We start from the raw sequence: 18,666 nt of genomic DNA on the forward strand, positions 1-18,666 counted from the left end.
CCAACAGAAATGTACGCATTTCTTTTACCTGGTGGCTGGCCATTGAATAGGTGGCTACACTTCCAACTTGAATCTTACTTTTTAGAAAGCGTCTGATTTATCCAGAATACCGGCTTTTGTCATTTTGAAAAAAGGAAACAGGTTTTTGAATAAAGAATTTCATTAACGGCGGTTCATTAGCTCCGAATTTTTGCTTTTGACAAACGGCAGTGTGGAAACATCCAGTTGCAGCCAATTCTTCCCTTATATCAACTATAATCAAACAATCTAATGCCTGCTTTTGATATTCATGTGCGCCTGTTTGCTTTGAATGTTGGGAAATGAAGGAAGTGGTTACTGTATCAGGTTGCCGGCATCTGCCTGTTACTGTATCAAACAGCGGCTCTTCTCCCCCAGGCACATCCTTTCCCACGTGGGTTCCAGGGAACGCGTTTAACTTGGAGGCTTTATTACAAAGGTCCCTGGTGAGGTGTCATATCTACCGCTCGTTAGTTACATTAATAAATATGTTTTCATGGTTCCCAGGTCATCTTTAAACATCTCCTGTAATACAGTAGGGATTTTCTTGTAAATTAAATTGCCTGTAACAATTACAAGTGTTGTATTTTATGTTTACTCAACTCTTACCCAGTTGTGTAGCAAAAAAGTCAGTTAAGAGGCCATAGGTGCAAAGTGGGAGTTAGTTACTTAACTAGGTTCACGTTAGAATGAGACATTGCCAGAGTATTTATCTAATAATTTGGATAGCTCTCTGAAATTCAGGCAGGAAAGGGATTCCCAGAGTTGGAAAAGTGTATGGCTATTACACCAGAAACTTTAATACGTATTGAAGGACGGCATACTTCTGAGAAATCAGAGCCCCTGAGCCAGTATTCCCAACAAACGTTAATATTTAATGGATTGTGGGACAGAAATCAGCCTTTCAAGTTAAAATATGGACTAGCTTGAATTTTTCAGAGCTGCAAACACTGGGTTAAAGTGAGACACTGTCTAAAGTTGTTCTCAAGAAAACAAGGATCTGCTCCTGCTCCATGGGGGAGGGGCATAGCTCGCCACACATTTCGTTGGCCGTTTCCCATGCAGGCAAGTCCCCGCAAGGGTGGGGGGAGGACACCACGAATGAATAATAAACTATTTGCAGAGACGTTGCAATCAAGCTGTGATAAAAGCAGGAAATTCAGAGTTTATTAAGCTGATGCAAGAAAGATTAGAGGCTTTTAAATGCGGGTCTGATTGATGTAAAGGTAAACTTGCTTGGAGATACAGGGGTTCCGCGCAGTCATGAGGACTGTGTAAGCCATTGCAGACTAGCACCTTGTTGATAGAGGCTGTGCCTGGAGATGCGGACAAATGGAGTCAGACGGGTGATGGGAGAGGAAGGGGCACCAGGACTTGGGTGGGAGGGGGCCCCAATTGAAAAGGCAGGTTGGGGCCCCTCGGCAGTCGTGCCAGGAAGGGCGGGCGCCAGGTGAGCGCAGCCTGCAGGAGGCACCTGCTGGTCAGGCAGGTCGGGAATGCGGGAGCGAGGGGCAGGCTGTTTAGGGGGTGGTTCGGTAGGAAGACAGGAGAACCGAGTTGGGGTGAGAGAGCTGGGAGAGGGGAGTGGTGGAGGACAGGTTACCCAGAGAGGGCTCAGAGCTGGGGAGGGGGGGATCGGAAGAAGCGATCTGAGGGTCTGCGGCTGCCTGGGAGGGAGGGGGGGCGGGGAGGTGAGCTGGGGCCCAGGCTCAGCGGGAGGCCGGTCGGTCCCCGCGCCCGGGGGAGGGAGGAGCACCCTCTGGGGAAGGTTCTGGTGGCTCCGGGGCGGGCAGGGAAGCCATGGATCCCATTTCCTTGATGCGGTCGGTGTGCACGGCTTCTGGGAGGGTAACCGGGCTGTCTCCGTTACGTGTGACTCATTCGGACTAGATGAGCACACGGAAGTGAAAGGCGACTTGCAGCAAACCCTAGCATTTCCCTCTGGGGCCCTCGGTCCGGCGGCACGGGGATGGGGTCGCCTTTTGGTTGGTTTGGAAGCTGGGCCTCCACTTCTTCTCTGTAAAACGGTAAAAAACCATGCACGCGGCAGCTTGGGGACTTCCGCCCGAACGTCCGTAGGGGGGTTTGCTCTAAAAGAGAGAAGAAACCTCTTTCTCAGCGCCCACCCCCGAGTCTAGAATCTGATACATATTCGGAACAATTTTCCAACCGGATCTTGGTTGCTGGCAATGTCCGATCCTTATCCGACAGAAGCGATTACCGCTGTCACTCAGCGCCCGGCCGCGGCCGCGCCTCAGGTGCACGAGCCCCAGGGCAGGAGCCAGGTCAGCGCCTGCGGGGTTCGGGGTGCGTGCGGCCCATCTTCCTGCATCTGGACTCCATTCCGGAGAACAATTCAGTTCGCACTGCCCGGGAGGGAGGCTGTGCTCCGTCTGAGGAAAGTTAGGTGGCGGATGATCCACGCTCTCCATGCACTCCCAATGGCCCCGGAACATGTATGTAATTAGAATGTACCCCAGTCCCTAAAGAGGGGAGTTCAGAGCTGGTTAACTTTAATTAAGTCTTAGAGTTGGAGTTAGCATTTTTCTTTCAAATTTGAATTGTCTTAAGAAAAGCCACCATTACAAACAGAATAAGTTATTTTATTACAAGAAGAAAACAGACTTGCTAATTTTGTGCCTAATTTCACCCATATTACAAATGCAAAGTATGTAAGATGGAAGTTACCAAAATGCAAACTATTGTGCATAAATGAAATAAACTCAACTTACAGAGTTAGCAAGTAGAAGTATCTACAGCCATTATAAATAGTTCAAAGTATATACCATATCTACAGTACGGGGAGAGTATAAACATGTGAAAAAGTTTCTTAAGGAACAATTAGAACGTTTGTTTGAACAATTTAAATTATTAATGAGGGTACTCAAATACAGAACCAACCAAAACATTTTTTATTTTTATTTTTTTAAGAAAAACTGTCGAGCTTCCTCCCAGGCCTGCTGAGGAAATCTGTTAGCCAGCTCAAGATAGTCTTGGGATCCAAGGCATTTTCCTGAAAGAAAAATGGAAAAGAATTAAATGTAAAAGAGTTCTGAGTATTTTGATATCTGACAAAATGGAGACATAAAACTTCAGATAAACCATGACACAATTTATGCAAACAAGGTAATCGATCTACCTATAGTATGAAATATACAATATATTTGAGTCACAATCTGTTTTATGCTTCTAATGTATTTAGACATTAACCGCTACGTAAAACATGGTGAAAATTCCTCTCGGATCCAGAGCAGGAAATAGGGTAAAGTGAGTATAATAACAAAACAGAGCGACAACCCTAATCTGCCCGTAAATTGGACTCGAAAGGGTAACTAGTATGTAACCCTGACACGCTTTCTAACACCGTCGATTTAGTGGAAAACACACTTTCAGTTTACATACAACTCTGCGTGACAGTCACCTATGTAACCGCAGGGGACGTAGGGGCTTCACTGACTGCGGGGAAGCACAGCGGGGAGCGGGGAGCGGGGAGCAGCGAGCACCCGGCACCAGGACCTTCCGCTGCGCAGGGGTGTGCTGCCAGGGCTGCTTACACTTAGGGGTGCACTTGGGCGACCAACTCCAATGACCTGACATGTTTATGGGGACAACAGAAAGCTCCCCTAAAGGGAACAGGTCTCACAGGACAACTCAGTGGGGTGCCGAGGTTCTCGTGTGCTCACGGTTGGTTGTGCGGATTGAACGCACTGAGTGGGAGAGCGTGGGAAGAAAGAAGGTGGACTCCACAGGCCTCAGCCCTCCGGGCAGACAGAGGCAGCTCCTGGGACTCTGCCGGCCAGGCCCTCGCCAATGGTGACTCCTCCTCAGCCGGGAGGAGGGGAGAGAGCGCCCGCCCTTCTCACTGGCAGAGAAACGGCTGTCCAGGTACAAAGGCAGGCACAGATTTCCGTGGGTATCTTCACATCTTCAAACACCTCCAAGTTCTCTCGTGAGAAACAGTAACCAACGATGCTGACTCCCCCCAGGAGCCTCCACGGCTCTCCTCTCTTCAGCTGTGACCGAGTCAGGGCAGAAGGGAACTCGCAGCTCTGGCTTAGACAAACGGTACCAACTGCAATGCTGACTTTATTCTAAAGGGGCCAGCTCTCTGTTTACTCATCCGAGTACCCGAGTCCCTAAACATGACCTTTTTCATGATAATGTTACAAGCTTGGTTATATTTTCATCTTTGTACTTTTCAACACTCACCCACTGTGTGTGTGTGTGTGTGTGTGTGTGTGCGTGTGTGTGTGCGTGTGTAACAATCCAAGATGCCCCCCAGGAAGGACTACTTGGTGGGTGCCCAAGGGGGTCCTGCTGCGAGGGGCCCTGACTGGCCACTTTAAAGACGATCACACTGATGGGAGAATTAGGGTCTCAATCAGAGACGCTGTCTCGACAGTCACAGAGCAACGTGCACCCCTCAGTGACTGTCTAGGTAGCAAAACGTTTTAAAAAGTAAAGATGACTTTAAACTCCATGTCTCTGGCGTGATCTCAGGAAACACCTCAGCAGGAAAACTATAGGGAAAAAACCCTTGTAATCTGACGGCCTTTTCTCCATGGAGAACAACTTTACGTCTCTTACTTCAATTAGAAAAATTCAAGTACTTGAATTTAGGTTCAATGTGGGTTACTATCACTAATAATTTTGTTCTGAACATGTACAGGGGACCAAACCTATGTGATTTCAGTATTTACGTGAGTAACATAGGCCAATATTAATGATCTGATTGTCTCCTGTATTGCTAATTTAGTCATTATTCACCATTTATTTTATCTTGCATGAGGTGAGTATACATTTCACAAAGATATTTCTTTTACTTCCATAGATTTCTCTGTATATTCTTGTGTTTTTTTTTTAGTTATTTTATTTTTTTTTGAGTTTGAGAGAGATTGGAAAAAAGAGGGAGAGAGAGAAACAGTGACTGGCTGCTCCCTGCACGTGCTCCCGCTGGGGATCAAACTGCAGCCCGGGTACGTGCCCTGACGGGAACTGAACCAGCCACCTGGCGTACGGGATGATGTGCCCATCGACGGAGCCACACTGGCCAGGGCTCTGGTACGTTCATGCTGATGACAACACTGTTTTCTCTAGTGACTGAAATACACTTGGTATCTGAATCTCAAATGTTTTAGGCCAAGTAAGAAATAATTTCTCCAAGGTTCCGAAGATGAAGTAAGAAACACGTCCGTTCAGCTAACAACATGACCGTTGGTCTTAAGAGACATACCTCTGGGCTGGTGAGACTGGTTGTCTGCGTGACCGTGGTTCTGTGCAAAGTCCTGTGCAAGATGAGAAAAGCGTTTTTATACCAAAACTACAAGCAGGGAACCTCACTGAGCGCGGCTTTGAAGCTGCTGAATTCAGAGACGACGATTTTTGCACGAATATTTTGGAGCCCAAATATTAAAGCTGAAGAGACGGGTGCCGTGCACTCCAGGTTCTCGTCCTTTTAAACCAGACAGTGACGCCTCTTCGCTTCTGCTCCACCATCACAGGCCCAGGCTGCTGCCGCCACGGAAACGGCAATCTTACTTTATTCTAACCAGCTGAACACTTTGGTCACATTCCCTGTCTTCAACAGATTATTAACGTTTTTAAAACACAACTATTAAAGCTTGTGGGTGTTCAGCTAAATTTTAAAGTCTGCTAATTTTACTTTCACGTGGAAAATGTAGAACATACAGAATTTCAGAAACTACCAGCTCCGACCTTTAATATCACTTTCTAGTAATTATTATTGATCTAAAACACAGGGACCCTGCAGAACCATTTTATAAGCTAAAATCTAATACATATTAGTTCCCTTCAGCACAATTATTTATAGAAAAAAATTACTTGATTTAAGCCCAGCATTTTATCTCAAATAAGCATTCTAAGATATTTGTGTAGCATTTACAGAATTTGTGTTAAAATATATGTGAAATGTGTTAAATTTATATTCACTTACATTTGAATGTGTGTTGAATGTAATAGAGCAGAGTAGATTTAGAACTAGTTGGAGATGAATATCAGATGAAAACAAGTAATATGTTTATATTTACTACTTTAGATTCTGATATCATTTGTATTTTTACAAATTGTTTCCCAAGCAGTTGAAAATGTAATGGATTAAGTTGGGACGGATACAAAATTTGCTCTTTGCTCAACTATCACTGTCTTGGTTGAGGGCCCTCTGTTCGGGCCAAACACTCTGCACCCCACGTCCCTGGCAGCCCCTACCCCTCTCCTGCCTTACTTTCCTGCTCAGCATTAACACCAGCGGGCAAGGTGTCTGTTTTCTGTTGACTCCCCCCTCAGTGAAAAGTCTGTGGGGGCAGGGTGTTTATGTTTCATTCCTTGCTGCGATGCCAGTGCCTAGAGCAGGGTGTAACCTGGAGGGACCACAGAGCACCGAATGGAAGAAGGAACCATCAGCGTTTAAGATCACGGTCTTAAATGTAGTTCCTATTGCATTCAATCCCAAGGTTCTAAGAATATATGTAGAATCCTAACTTTTGCTATGATGGTTACAGGAGACTTCATTAAGACTTTGATTTAACCGTAAGACACCTGATGAAAATTCGTACCTGACCTTCCGATTTGAGTATCTTTGAACACTTTTCCAGAAACTGAAACCCAGGCTCAAACCAAACAACTAAACTGAAAATAAAGGATTTCTAAACGTAATTGACCCAGTTGTGTTATATTCGAAGTAAGATGGAGCGTTTGCAGGAAATAATGGTCTACAACGACAGGAAAACCACAGGCTCGCTATTCACACGTAGCAAAGAATAGCCAACCTGGCTTTTGTCCTGCCAGCGACCGAGTTGGTGTCGATGTGAAAACACCGCTTTGCTTAGCTACACACTGGTTACAGACTAACTCAGTCAGAAACACAGGAGGCCGTTCTTAAAACGTGAAGCTTTTTCTAAAGGCCATATAACAGGTTTTATACACACAGACGTGTGTATATATATGCATAGTATTTATTTAAACATTTACCAATACACTGAAGTTCCAATTGATCTTCCCCAGCAATCATTACCTGTCCCTTACAGCCAGACGAAGTGTGAAGTGAACGTAACTGGTAAAGCCTTAATGAGGCCTGGCCGTCCTTGGAAAACACCTCCGCGGTGTGGCCGTGCCGTTCAGCACTTGGAAAAATGCCCCCCTTTCCCTGAAATGCTCCCGTAGAAACTATACAACACTCAACCCCGTTTTACCTCCCCGACCTTTTGTGAACGATTTCCAAGCACCGAAGTATGTGAACTCCCTAGAAGGCGTGTGCACGGCGCCTGCCCTCTCCGACAGCGGCCGGGCCAGGCGCACGGAGGTACCTGGATGAAGGAGGCCAGCAGGACGCAGCTCATCTCCTGCTCCAGGATGACCTTGTTCTGGCCGTTGTTGTAACACGCGGCGATGAGCGAAGGGAACAGCACTCGGACCAGCCGCGGGTCGCTGAAGTACTGGAAGGGCAGCTGGCACAGCTTCTGGAGCACCGTGGGGTGGCGGCCGGACTGCACGATGACCTGGGACAGAGGAGCAACCAGGTCAGCCGCCGGCCGGCCCTGCCCTCTCCACGGCCAAGTGTCGGGAAGAACCACCAGGACAGCGACAGGAGTGTGAGGAGGAGAGGCTCCGACTCCTGACCTGACCTTAACTTAAGGGACACTGGGAAGGAGCGGACAGGAACCTCACCTCCTGACTCCAGGGAAAGATTCCAGAAGTTCTGCAGCCACTGAAGTTACTAGAATCGTGATGAAGGTCCCGCGGCCGTGGAGGCCTGTGACGTGGGCCAGGACCTGCAGCTGTAACCACGCACCAGCCCACCCCCCCCCCCAACCCCGAAACAGAGCAGCCATTTGCCTTAAACCTGCGCACAGCTCCCCTCCCAAGCAGACAGCCTCTGGCAGCCCTGCCCACTGCAGTCCCTGACCGGCTCACATGCGAATGCGGATAAATCTGTTCCGCGTGCCGACAGCCCTGGAAGAAAAGGGGAGGGTAGGGGAACGAGCAGCTTTGGCCCAGGCGGCGAAGATCCCTCCTCCCACCCGTCCTCCTCGTCTGTGTCCATCAGCGCCGCGGAGACTGAGAGGGGAGCTGTTTAGAGGACGCGGCCGTGGTCGTGACGGGGGAGAGGCTTACAGCTGTGCACGTGCTCGGGAGCGGGCAGTGCAATTAACGGGCGGGTGGGGAGCCCTCCTGACCCACTCCGGGGCCTTCGTGACAAACTCAGAGATGTCAAAATCAGACCTGTTTCACGTAACCCTGACTGGACAGTCCTCACAGATAAAAGGTTAGGGACACTGAAATCCAGGTCGGGACTGTACACTGTACTTGGAAAAACACAATCTTACAGGCACACACCCAGACAGGCCTGCGTGCAGATTACAACCCGAGGGAAAGAGGCAGGAGAGACATAAATTACAGGGATTTACACGTTTTCAAAGCGCCCCTAACAAAGCTTTAGGAACTCGCGCGCAGATGATAATGCAGTCTGGTTTAAGAAGAAAATCAACAAAGCAATAGTTCACATATTTCAGTTCAATAGCTAAAACGACATCAAAAACCTTGAGAGAATGCTGAGAGGGGCTTGCTAATACCTACAAATCCAGCAGGAATTTTAAAGACGCGCAGCGTGACCATTCGGCACATGGCTGTGTGCTGCCATCTGCGACACGGGCTCGGAAACGCGTGTCCTATCGTCCGCTTTATTGATAAAGCATCCACTCACATCTTTATTTAGTCATTAGGTACAAGCTGTGGCACAGCCCGTGGTCCCCACCTTAGAGCTCATGACGACCCGTTACGCGCAGTCTCCCCGCTCCAGCGTTCTCTGTGGAAGGCGCCTCCCTGATGAAGTGCTGTCAGCAGACACTCCCTGGCCGGCCTGGCTGGCACAGGCACAGTGACAAAGACGGCCACGCCGGGCGCTTGGTAAACCACACGGAACAGGAGTGCCCGGCGGGACCCTTCCCCCTCGACCCCTGCCCCTCGCTGAGGTGGGCAGAGCCCTCGGGGCCTGTCAGACCCGCCAGGAACAGGGCAGAGCGGCCGGGGAGGGAAGGCGTTTACAGAGGTCACACAGTGCCGTGCGATGACCTGCCGGCGGCCATGACTTTTAAGCCTCTTGACGGTGTAGGCAGTTACCTGGGGGCGAGGATTCTACCCACAGGGCCACCTAGGACAGACCCCCTGGGTACAGGCCACCTAGGACAGACCACCTGGGACAGACCCCCTGGGTACAGGCCACCTAGGACAGACCACCTGGGACAGACCACCTAGGACAGACCCCCTAGGACAGACCCCCTAGGACAGACCCCCTGGGTACAGACCACCTAGGACAGACCACCTGGGACAGACCACCTAGGACAGACCCCCTAGGACAGACCACCTGGGACAGACCCCCTGGGTACAGGCCACCTAGGACAGACCACCTGGGACAGACCCCCTGGGTACAGACCACCTAGGACAGACCACCTAGGACAGACCCCCTAGGACAGACCCCCTAGGACAGACCACCTGGGACAGACCCCCTAGGACAGACCACCTAGGACAGACCCCCTGGGTACAGGCCACCTAGGACAGACCCCCTAAGACAGACCACCTAGGACAGACCACCTGGGACAGACCCCCTAGGACAGACCACCTAGGACAGACCACCTAGGACAGACCCCCTAGGACAGACCACCTAGGACAGACCACCTGGGTACAGGCTGGGGTGCACGAGAGCGGTGGGAGCCGCACCCCGGCTTGGCTGGGCCAGAGCGGGACATCTGGTCGGCACTGGGCTTCGAACCACGTGTCACACATTGTGGGCAGACAGGGTTTGGAGGTCTGGGACGGGGCTAACGGGCAGCACGGAGACTCGGGCAGACCACCGCGGGGTGAGTCAGGCGGGCTTGTGGCATCAGCAAGCTGCACCGCTGGCGGGACCGGGCTGAGCACCCCCTCGGGTAGGAACAAGACTGGGATGCCAGCACCCGACCCGGATGCTCAGGGCGTGGGGCACCGGGCGAGAGATGCCCGAGAGGCTTTGGACAGGCTGCGGGGCGAGGCGCTCCGCTGGGTTCTGTCCAGTCCCTCCCCCCGGCCACAGGAGGTCACATCCCTGGGACTGCCGAGGCGTTCCAAGGCAGGAGAACGTCCACGGAGAGGCATCGGCGGCATGAAGCGTTGCTGAAGGAGAGGAACGTGCACCGTCAGGGGAGCTCTGTTTATAAGACGCTGCTCTCTCTCTCTCTGCATTCCCGACGGGGCTGGCCTGGCGCCTCTGCTTACCAAGGTGGGCCCTACCCTGAGCCTGGCCAGGCCACTGCCCTCCCTCGGGCACGCAGGCCAACACCAACCCTGAGGCCTTCTCTCAGCGAGCTCTGTGTCGCCGGGAGGGCTGGACGGCAGACCGGGACCAAGATCGGCCCCACACACCGAGAAACGGCCGCTCCAAGTCGTCCACTTCACTCGTCGTGTGATCCTGGGCAAGTTGCCCCAATGCTCTGTGTTTGGAGGTGGAGAATTCCTTCAGAAGTAAACTTTTTAATGACGTATACAAACGATTTTCAACTGGTATGCCACAGCGTTTCTACAACATGCGATACCGGATGTCAGGGCAGGGGCCCTGACCGCTTTTCCCTAAGATTAAAAAAAAAAAAAAAAAAAAAAAAAAAAAGGACAATAGACATCCGGTGCGAATGAATCAAAATTATACTTTTTTTTTTCAAATTGGCAAAATTTAATATATCTTTCGGTGTGCTGCAGAACTTCAGCAGTCAGTGTATGTGTGCCATGAGGTGGGAAAGGTTGGAAATCACTGTCAGGGGTCCTCAAACTGCGGCCCGCGGGCCACACGCGGCCGCCGAGGACATGGATCCGGCCCGCCGAGGACATGGATCCGGCCCGCCGAGGAAATGGATCCGGCCCGCCGAGGACATTTATCCGGCCCGCCGAGGACATTTATCCGGCCCGCCGAGGACATGGATCCGGCCCGCCGGGGGCCGCTGCCTGTCCTGCTTAGCAGCCGACGCGTCCCGGGCCCGCAGTGCGCATAGGAATTTGTTCATCGTTTTTTTTTAAACGACAGTCCGGCCCTCCAGCGGTCTGAGGGACAGGGAACTGGCCCCCGTTTAAGAAGTTGGAGGACCGCTGCTGAACAGCCGCATGTTCACCAAGGGAACATACCTGTTGGCGCCCAAACAAAGAGCAGACAGGACCACGGTGCTGGATCTCGAAACAGACCCTGTCACTGAGAAGGAGATGCCGTGTCTTGAATTTGAGGCGGCGAGCAGAAACTACCCGACTACTGGAACGTGACGGAGCTTCCTGCCTTCGCCGTCCATTCTTGGTCCTTCTCTGGTCGGTCGGTACGACCCCCGGAAGAAGGGGGTCTTTTGCCCAACGCCCTGGTCCTCACCACTTCTGTTAGGATCACGGGGTCGGGAAAGAGAGGGGAGGAGAGGGGGAGAGACACCCCTCCCTCTTCTCTCTGGAGGCAGGGGTTCGAGAACTGGGAGGCTGCATGCTGGCAGTGTGCCGCGGCCTCGCGGAGAGAGGGCCGGGGGACACGAACACGGGCGTTAAAGAGGAATCTGGTTAAAAAAAAGGAGATGGAATGTGGAGTAGACACGCATGCTGGTTCTCTCATCTGCTGGCCCCTGGCCGCCCCGGCCTCTGGCTCCAATCTGTGTGCCTTCCCCCAGGAGCAGGATGCCTGGTGCTCCGAGGGGTCAGGTGAGGTCAGCAGACACTGACCGAGTCTCGGGTCAAGTCTGTGGGGACAGAAGGCCATGACTTCGCTCTCAGGAGACGAAGGACAAGAATCACAGGGGCCTGAGGCATCCGAGAGGGAAGGACGAGGCCCCAGGAGAGCCACGGAGGACTGCCCTTCACGCAGGGAACGCGGACCTGCCTGCAGGGCGGCGTCCAACCTGGCGCCTGGGAGTCTGAGGTCGAGGGGCCGCAGGGCCGGTTCCGGGGAGAGCCTCCTCCTGGGTGCAGACCGACCCCCGTCTGGCCTTTCCTCGCGAGAGCGTGTGGACAGACCGGCCTCTCTCCAAGGCCACCGGACCTGCCACATCAGGACCCACCTCTATGGCCTCACTGGACCTTAGTTACCTCCTAAAAGCCCTCTCGTCAAGTGCGGTCTCGGGGGTTAATGTTCAACACGGAACGGGGAGGGGGGTGCTCACAGCTGTGATTCCTCCTCCACTGGCCAGAGGGACGTCTCACCCGAGAGGCTGCCCTCACACAGCTGTGTCAGCCGCCCCTCGGCGGCCACAACCCCGCCTGCAGGCTCCAGGGGACGGTTAGGCAGCTAACCAACTGGAGCTTCAGGGTCCTTTCTATAAGTGGGGGGGGGGGAGGGGCAGGCTTCAGGGCTTAGATGAGGCACCAACGAGGGCGTCTGTGACCAGAACGTAGAAGCCAGTGCAGCGACGGGCACTGCTGTCTGTGTCCTCTCTGGTGGCACCTGCTCCCACACGCCTGCAGGACCGCGACCCTCCCAGGGTGAGGCCCAAGGTGGGTTTCCATCCTCCCAGCCGCCTCCCCATGAAGGCCACTCGCTGGGCAGATCAGGCAGCCCTGCCCACAGGACCACCCGCCCACAGGACGGAGCTCTGCCCACAGCGGGTGCCGGCCAGGACCTGGTGGGGTAGGACATGTGTTCTGACAGCTCTGAGGAGTCCCAGAAACCAAGTGCAGAGGCTCGGCGGCGGCGTGCTGCGGGGCTGCTGTGCTCACGTGCCAGGGAAACGGAGCCGAGGGCAGAGCTCACAGACGGCGCCGAGGGCCGAGTCCTGCAGCACGAGCTTCCTGTGAGCCCAGGAAGTCTTCCAGGCAGCACCGCCAGAGATGCCTCTCCTTCCAACCAGAGACAGGGCGGCAGCCGCCACACGTCCTGGTCCCGGACGGCAGGGGCCGCGTCTTCCCTCCCGCCCTGTGCTGCTCTGCTGGACGGTGAGGCTCGTCCATGTCACCGGGGGATCAAACCGCATCCTCTCGTGAGCCTGATGGTCTGCCTCCGCCTCCCGGCGCCTTGGCCGGCACAGCCAGCCCTCGCACACGGCGTGTCCAGGGGGAGGGCATTGGGGCCCTGGCGGCTGGGACCAGCTCCTCGTGAAGAGACCCGAGGCTCCCAGGCCTCTCTGCCACGACGCTGTGAGGACAACGAGAAGGTGGCCGTCCGCAACCTGGAGGAGACCCTCCTGGGCCCCCAGCCTGGCGTCCCGACCTCGGGCTTCCAGCCGCAGACGTGAGGACAAGCGTGTGCTGTTCACCCAGCCCCGGCCCCTTGTTTCTGCAGCCGAAGGGGCTGCGACGCCGGCAGGATGGGCCGCACGTGGAACGCTCCGGGCCTGGGCACCGCCGCAGGGCCCCCGGCCGGGTTTACGGAGAGTCCTGGGGAAGAGCCGTCTTGGGTGGTGCGGGTGGACGCTGGTCTCTCTCGTGGAGGCCGTCTCCAGGACACTGCAGGCAGCACCCCCTCACCCGCAGGGCAGAGCCGTCCGGGCACACAGCACTCGGCCGTGTGCAAAGGCCCCTCCCTGCGCCTCTCTCTACGCACTCTCTGTGGTGGGCCGTCGGGGGTGGGTGACCCTCCTCTTTCATAACAAAAAAGATGACGCTCCAAAACTTCAAAAGACTGTCCCATGTCCCCAGGCAGCCCCAGGAGGGGACGCTGAGTGCTGGCTTCCCTCTCACCCTCGGGCCCCTCAGACGCGAGGCGTCCCTCCTGGCACAGGGCTGGCTCTCTGTCGCCGCGCCCAACCTCGTCCCCTGCTGTGCCTGGCCACCAGCCAGCTTCTCGCAGTCTTGCCCATCCAGATGGAGATGAGGATGACACTCCGCCATCCAAACAGACACCGACCGGCGGACACAGATCCACCAGCACGAAGGCCTCCTCAACACCTACGTTCTGCTGGGCTAGGCATCCAGTGAGCGGCTCCCGGCCTTGTCTCAAACGATCAGACGTAAGAACTGAACGAGAGGAACGGAGGGGACAGGGCCGACGCTCAGGAGGGAACTGCTGGGCACGCGACTGCAATGAGCTCCGTCCGGGACCGCCTGCAGTCGGCTGCCTGGGGGTTTGAGTGCCTGCAATCTGGCCTGACGCTTCCGAAACAAACACTGCCGTGTACAGCACACCGATGATGCTGATCTGCGGTAGGACCGGAGTACTTTTCCTAACAGCTACACTGAAGGAAGAAAAGGGGAAGTGGAGGTGACGTGCCGAGTAGCCGTAGGTCTGGTCTGGAGGTGCATCAGGCCGGGGAGAGGGTGCGGATCACACGTCTGAAAGCGACGACGCGCACTCGCTTCCTGGGACCGCAGGCCTGCCGAGGTTCTAGAGGCCGTTACATCAACGGAAACCGCCAGCCTCTCCTCGCCCAAGGGGCCTCTCCTCCAGCCGTGACCCGCCCGCCTCTCCTCGCCCAGAGGGGCCTCTCCTCCAGCCGTGACAGCCTGGAGTGCTGCCAGGAGCCAGGAAGGGAGCGAGCAGACAAACCATCCATTCATCACATGTTTACCGACCCGTCTGCTCCGGCCAAGGGGGACGAGGCACCTGGAAAGGGGTGGTGACAAGCGAGAGCCATCCCTGCCCTCGAGGAGGACCCAGTCTTCCCACAAAGCCCATCTCCACTCCTCGCAGGGAGTTCTGCAAGCTCCAGCTCAGTCTACCGATCCTCATGTCAGAAACACGGCTACAGAGGTGAGTCCATTTCCCAGTCGCTCGCTGTCAGCTCCACGGGGACGGCCACGTCCTGTTAATTCCCCGCTGGACCCTAGGACCTCGCATGGTGCCCGTCGCCGTTCCTGCAAAGAGCAGGTACTCATGCCTGTGGGGAGGGAAGGGATGCGGACCCCGCTCAGGTTCCCAACCTGCCGCCATCCGGTGCTGCGATGGCCATCTTGGCATTTGCAAGAACAGCTGGCTGGCTGGGTACCTCGCCAGCACCCCATCGCATCCCAGGCTCCTGGCACTGCGGTCCGAGAGCAGGGCAGCTCCTCCCGGCCAGCCCTGCGAGCCGGCCTCTCCACCCTGAGGCCACACAGTTCTGTCGGTCAGTGTGGCGGGGCCAAGTCAGACAGAATGTGTACAGACAGCTAAATCTCGCCGAGGCAAAGTCTTTATGCCCAAGAATTCTTGTTTTGTTTTTCCCTTTTCTTGTCAGAGACAGGATGTCCTCAGCCAAGGAGTACAAGTAGGTGTCTAGACACCTGAATTCACGGAGAGAGACAGCGAGAGGGTCCGCAGGTCATCGGAACAAAGCATATTTTTGTAGCCGAGCAGAGACAAAGTCGCGCTGCATTCCTTCCGCAGAACAGGTCCTGCAGCAGAGCCCCAGCGAGGGTGGCCAGCCAGCGCATCGCTCCTGACAGGTCTTGTCGCACCTGAAGCCCGGCCGGGCCTGGCAGCAGTGACCTTCATGAATCACGACACACACGCACGCACACACACACACACACACACACAGACACACACACACACCCAGCTTCTCTAATCAGATGCCCTGGGGGCAGGGCAGGGAGCGTGCAGAAACGGCTTCGTTTATAATCGCAGGAGAGACATCTGGAAAGCCCGTCCACTTACAGAACCCAGCCCGGCAGAGAAACGAGGTCCCTGTGGCTGGCACTGCAGCGGGTCCCTCCGCGTTTCCGGCCGAGCCCAGGGCAGAGATCCCGGCGGGGTGGGCACAGCTCAGGGAGGGAGCACAGCCGCCCGGCCGTGGGCACGGCCACAGGCTGAAGCCGGAAGCAAGGGCTTGGCCTCTCAGGCGCTGGAGAGCACAGGGGTCCAGGGAGCCGAGGGGGAGTGGCTGCCCCGTGAGCCCCGGGCACCTGGGTGGAAGGCCAGCCTTGCCGCTCTCGGCTTCCTCTGGGGAACGGGCTGTGAGCTGGGACCAGCACAGGGAGGCAGAGGTGGCCCCTGGCAGGCCCCCCGCCCGCCCTCTTCTGTTCAGCGAGGAGAGTGACCACGGAAACGGAAGCACGTTCCCAACTCCCTTCCCACACGTCGTCGTGCAGCACGAGGAGGCTGGGCGAGATGATCCCCAGCACTCGCCTGTGCGAACGTCAGGCTCTGTCATTTGTCCGGCTGGACACCAACCCTGTCCCCGCGGTGACTCGTGTTTGAGAAAGAGCCTCGGAGCACGGGCCTTGGCCACGACAGGCTCGCCGATCACCACACGTCTGAGGGACTGCTCTCTTTTGGGTTTTCTGTTTATTTGCACTATCTGTGTCCCATCCACCACAGGGCGGGCTGGGAGGAGGGAGGGCTGGTCACAGAAAGCCTAGATCATGTGTCGAGAAATACGTGCTCTCAGCCATGAGCACCTTGTGCTGCCTCCGCCTGCACAGGTAGTACATTTACATGGGGTGAGAGCATCACACAAGATGCCCCGAATTCTTCACGAGCAGCTGTTCTCATCCTCTATCCCATGTTCTTAGGCAAAGAGGACTCATGCGTGCACACACACACACACACACACACACACGCACACACGTGTGATGCCGGGAGGATTAGGAACGCTATGACAGGACCTGTGGGCAGGAGTGGGTGGAGGGGGAGCAGACCTACTATGCCTGAACGTGCCAAGATTCCCAGGGGCTTTGGTGAGCTGGTGCCCGACCCCCTCCCATGGAGCCCTGGGGTGAGCGAGGGTCATCCACGCACGCCTGGCGGGCCTTCCTGGCCACCTCCCAGCAGCAGGCGGGGAATGTGGATGCATCCCCGGAGCGCTTACCGGCTCCCCACACTCGTCTCTGACCATTTTATTTAATCTTCAGGATATAAGAGCAGTCACATCTCTTTGTAGTTCCGTTTACTGCTTTCTCAAGTGAAATAAATGGTCTCTCGGATTTCCCCGCTTTCATCTCTGCTCTAAGCACAGGAGGATAAGGTTCCAATTAGGGACCATGAAAGGGGCCCCGTGATTCATGCCCGGCGTTCCCGGCGCTCCCTCACACCATCTCAGAGCACCCCTGGGCTCCGTGGTGGGTTCAGTGAAGTGTTCCATGCAGAGAATTCCTCGGGTGTGAGGTCTCCCTTCCTCCTCCTCCTGGGCCCACGGTGCTGAGTGGAGACCCTCTCACTGCCTTCCCGACAGCATCTGGTGAGCACCGGGCAATGTGTCCTGCTCAACGAGGCGTGGCCCTGGGAAGGAAGGGGAGGGGCGGGGGCCGAGCAGCCGCCCAGGGACCCCACAGGAGCCCCGGTGCTCCTACAGCTTTGGGCCCCGCGAGGCAGGGCTGGGGCGAGAACCGTGCTGCCTCGGGCACTGTTTGCTCACAAGAGGATTTTCCAAACACTGAACAGACGTTTCCTTGGTTCTCAGAACTACTGGCTCCAGCAAAACAAAACTAAGGAGTTTCTCTTAGAATAGATTCGAAGATAAGTTATAGCGCCAGAGAAACGGCTCCTACGTTTTTAGCTAAAAGTCAGTTCAGGAGGTTTGGTTGGTGAAACGGAAGTGCGGTATCTTTCAGAACCTGGGGCCGCTGTAGCCTCTTCTGCAGTATCAAGCCTCAGGGTGACGTGTCATCTTCCCGTCGGACCATCACTCAGCAAATATTTACCAGGTACTGCTGCGTGCGTGGCACTGCTCCCGGCACCGGCATGTAGTGGGGTGGCTGGGAGTGGGGAGACAGAGTCAACAGGGAGGGGTCAGGGGCGGGTGACACCAGGGGGAAGAGAAATGGAGCGAGGTGAAGAAGCTGACCATGGCCGACAGGAAAGGACGGCCCTCCGGGAGCAGGACAGGTGGCAACCACGTCCCCCACCTGCTGGCTTCTGAGGGAAAGGCGTCCCGGGGAGAAGGCAGCAGGGACAAGGCTGTTTGTGGGTCAGCAAGGAGCCCAGTGGCCGAGAAGTGAAGACGACTCCACGTGTCTGCGTGGGCTGGGCTGGCCGTGACCGCCCACGCGTCTCACGTGGCACATTCATCCTCCATCAGAGCGGCAGGGCCCAGGGCACCAGCCTCACGCTGTGCAGACAGGAAGGCAAAGCCCAGAGAGGGAGTGACTCCCCACGCACCCAGCTGTGCAGCCGGGACAGGACCCAGGGCCCTGACGGCCGCCCCACTGGCTGTCCCACGGCATCGGCTTTCAGTGACCCCGGGTTTTACGCTCCCTTTCCCATCTCAATGATGATTAAAAAGGCCCCTCTGTACCCTGGCCGGTGACTCGGCCGGAGAATCGTCCTGTACACCCGAAGGCGGCGGGTTCGATTCCCGGTCAGGGCACAGACCTGGGTTGTGGGTTTGATCCCCAGTCGGGGCACATATGGGAGGCGACGGATCCATGTCTCTCTCTCTCTCTCTCTCTCTCTCTCTCTCTCTCTCTCTCTCTCTCTCTAATTAATGAAAGCATATCCTCCTCGGGTGGGGTTAAGAACAAAGGCGCCTCCACGGATGAAGACTAAGGCAGCCCAAATTCAGCACGGGTCAGGAGCTCACCTCCGACAGAGCGGTCCTTCTGATCTCATTTCCTGTGCACGCCCGACGCGCCAGGAGAAGGTTTCCCGGTGGGCAGGGACGCGAGGCCTGGCACCCCTGACCGGAGCCTGTCCAGAGGACCCCTGGGAGGGGGGCAGGCCGCTTCCCCGTGCGCCTCCCGCCGCTCCGCCCCGTCTTGTGATGGAGCTTCACGGCCCGTGGCGCAGGCAGG

At 55.5% G+C, this 18,666-nt stretch overlaps 1 protein-coding gene across 10 annotated transcripts in view; it reads right to left on the reverse strand.

Annotated features, from left to right (window-relative positions):
* Positions 1–1,159: 1,159 nt before the first annotated feature.
* Positions 1,160–18,666, reverse strand: part of SCAPER (S-phase cyclin A associated protein in the ER) — a 163,910-nt gene continuing 146,403 nt past the window's right edge. For all 10 annotated transcript variants that reach the window (XM_080651534.1, XM_080651538.1, XM_080651531.1 and 7 more), the window contains 3 exons: positions 7,341–7,532; positions 5,252–5,303; positions 1,160–3,031 (listed from right to left, as the gene is read on the reverse strand). In XM_080651534.1, the coding sequence (XP_080507660.1) occupies positions 2,937–3,031; positions 5,252–5,303; positions 7,341–7,532 (339 nt within the window). In that variant the 3' untranslated portion in view covers positions 1,160–2,936. The remainder of the gene's footprint in view (positions 3,032–5,251; positions 5,304–7,340; positions 7,533–18,666) is intronic.

The sequence above is a fragment of the Plecotus auritus genome (genome assembly GCF_963455305.1).
Source record: "Plecotus auritus genome assembly, chromosome: 15".
Lineage (NCBI taxonomy): Eukaryota > Metazoa > Chordata > Mammalia > Chiroptera > Vespertilionidae > Plecotus > Plecotus auritus.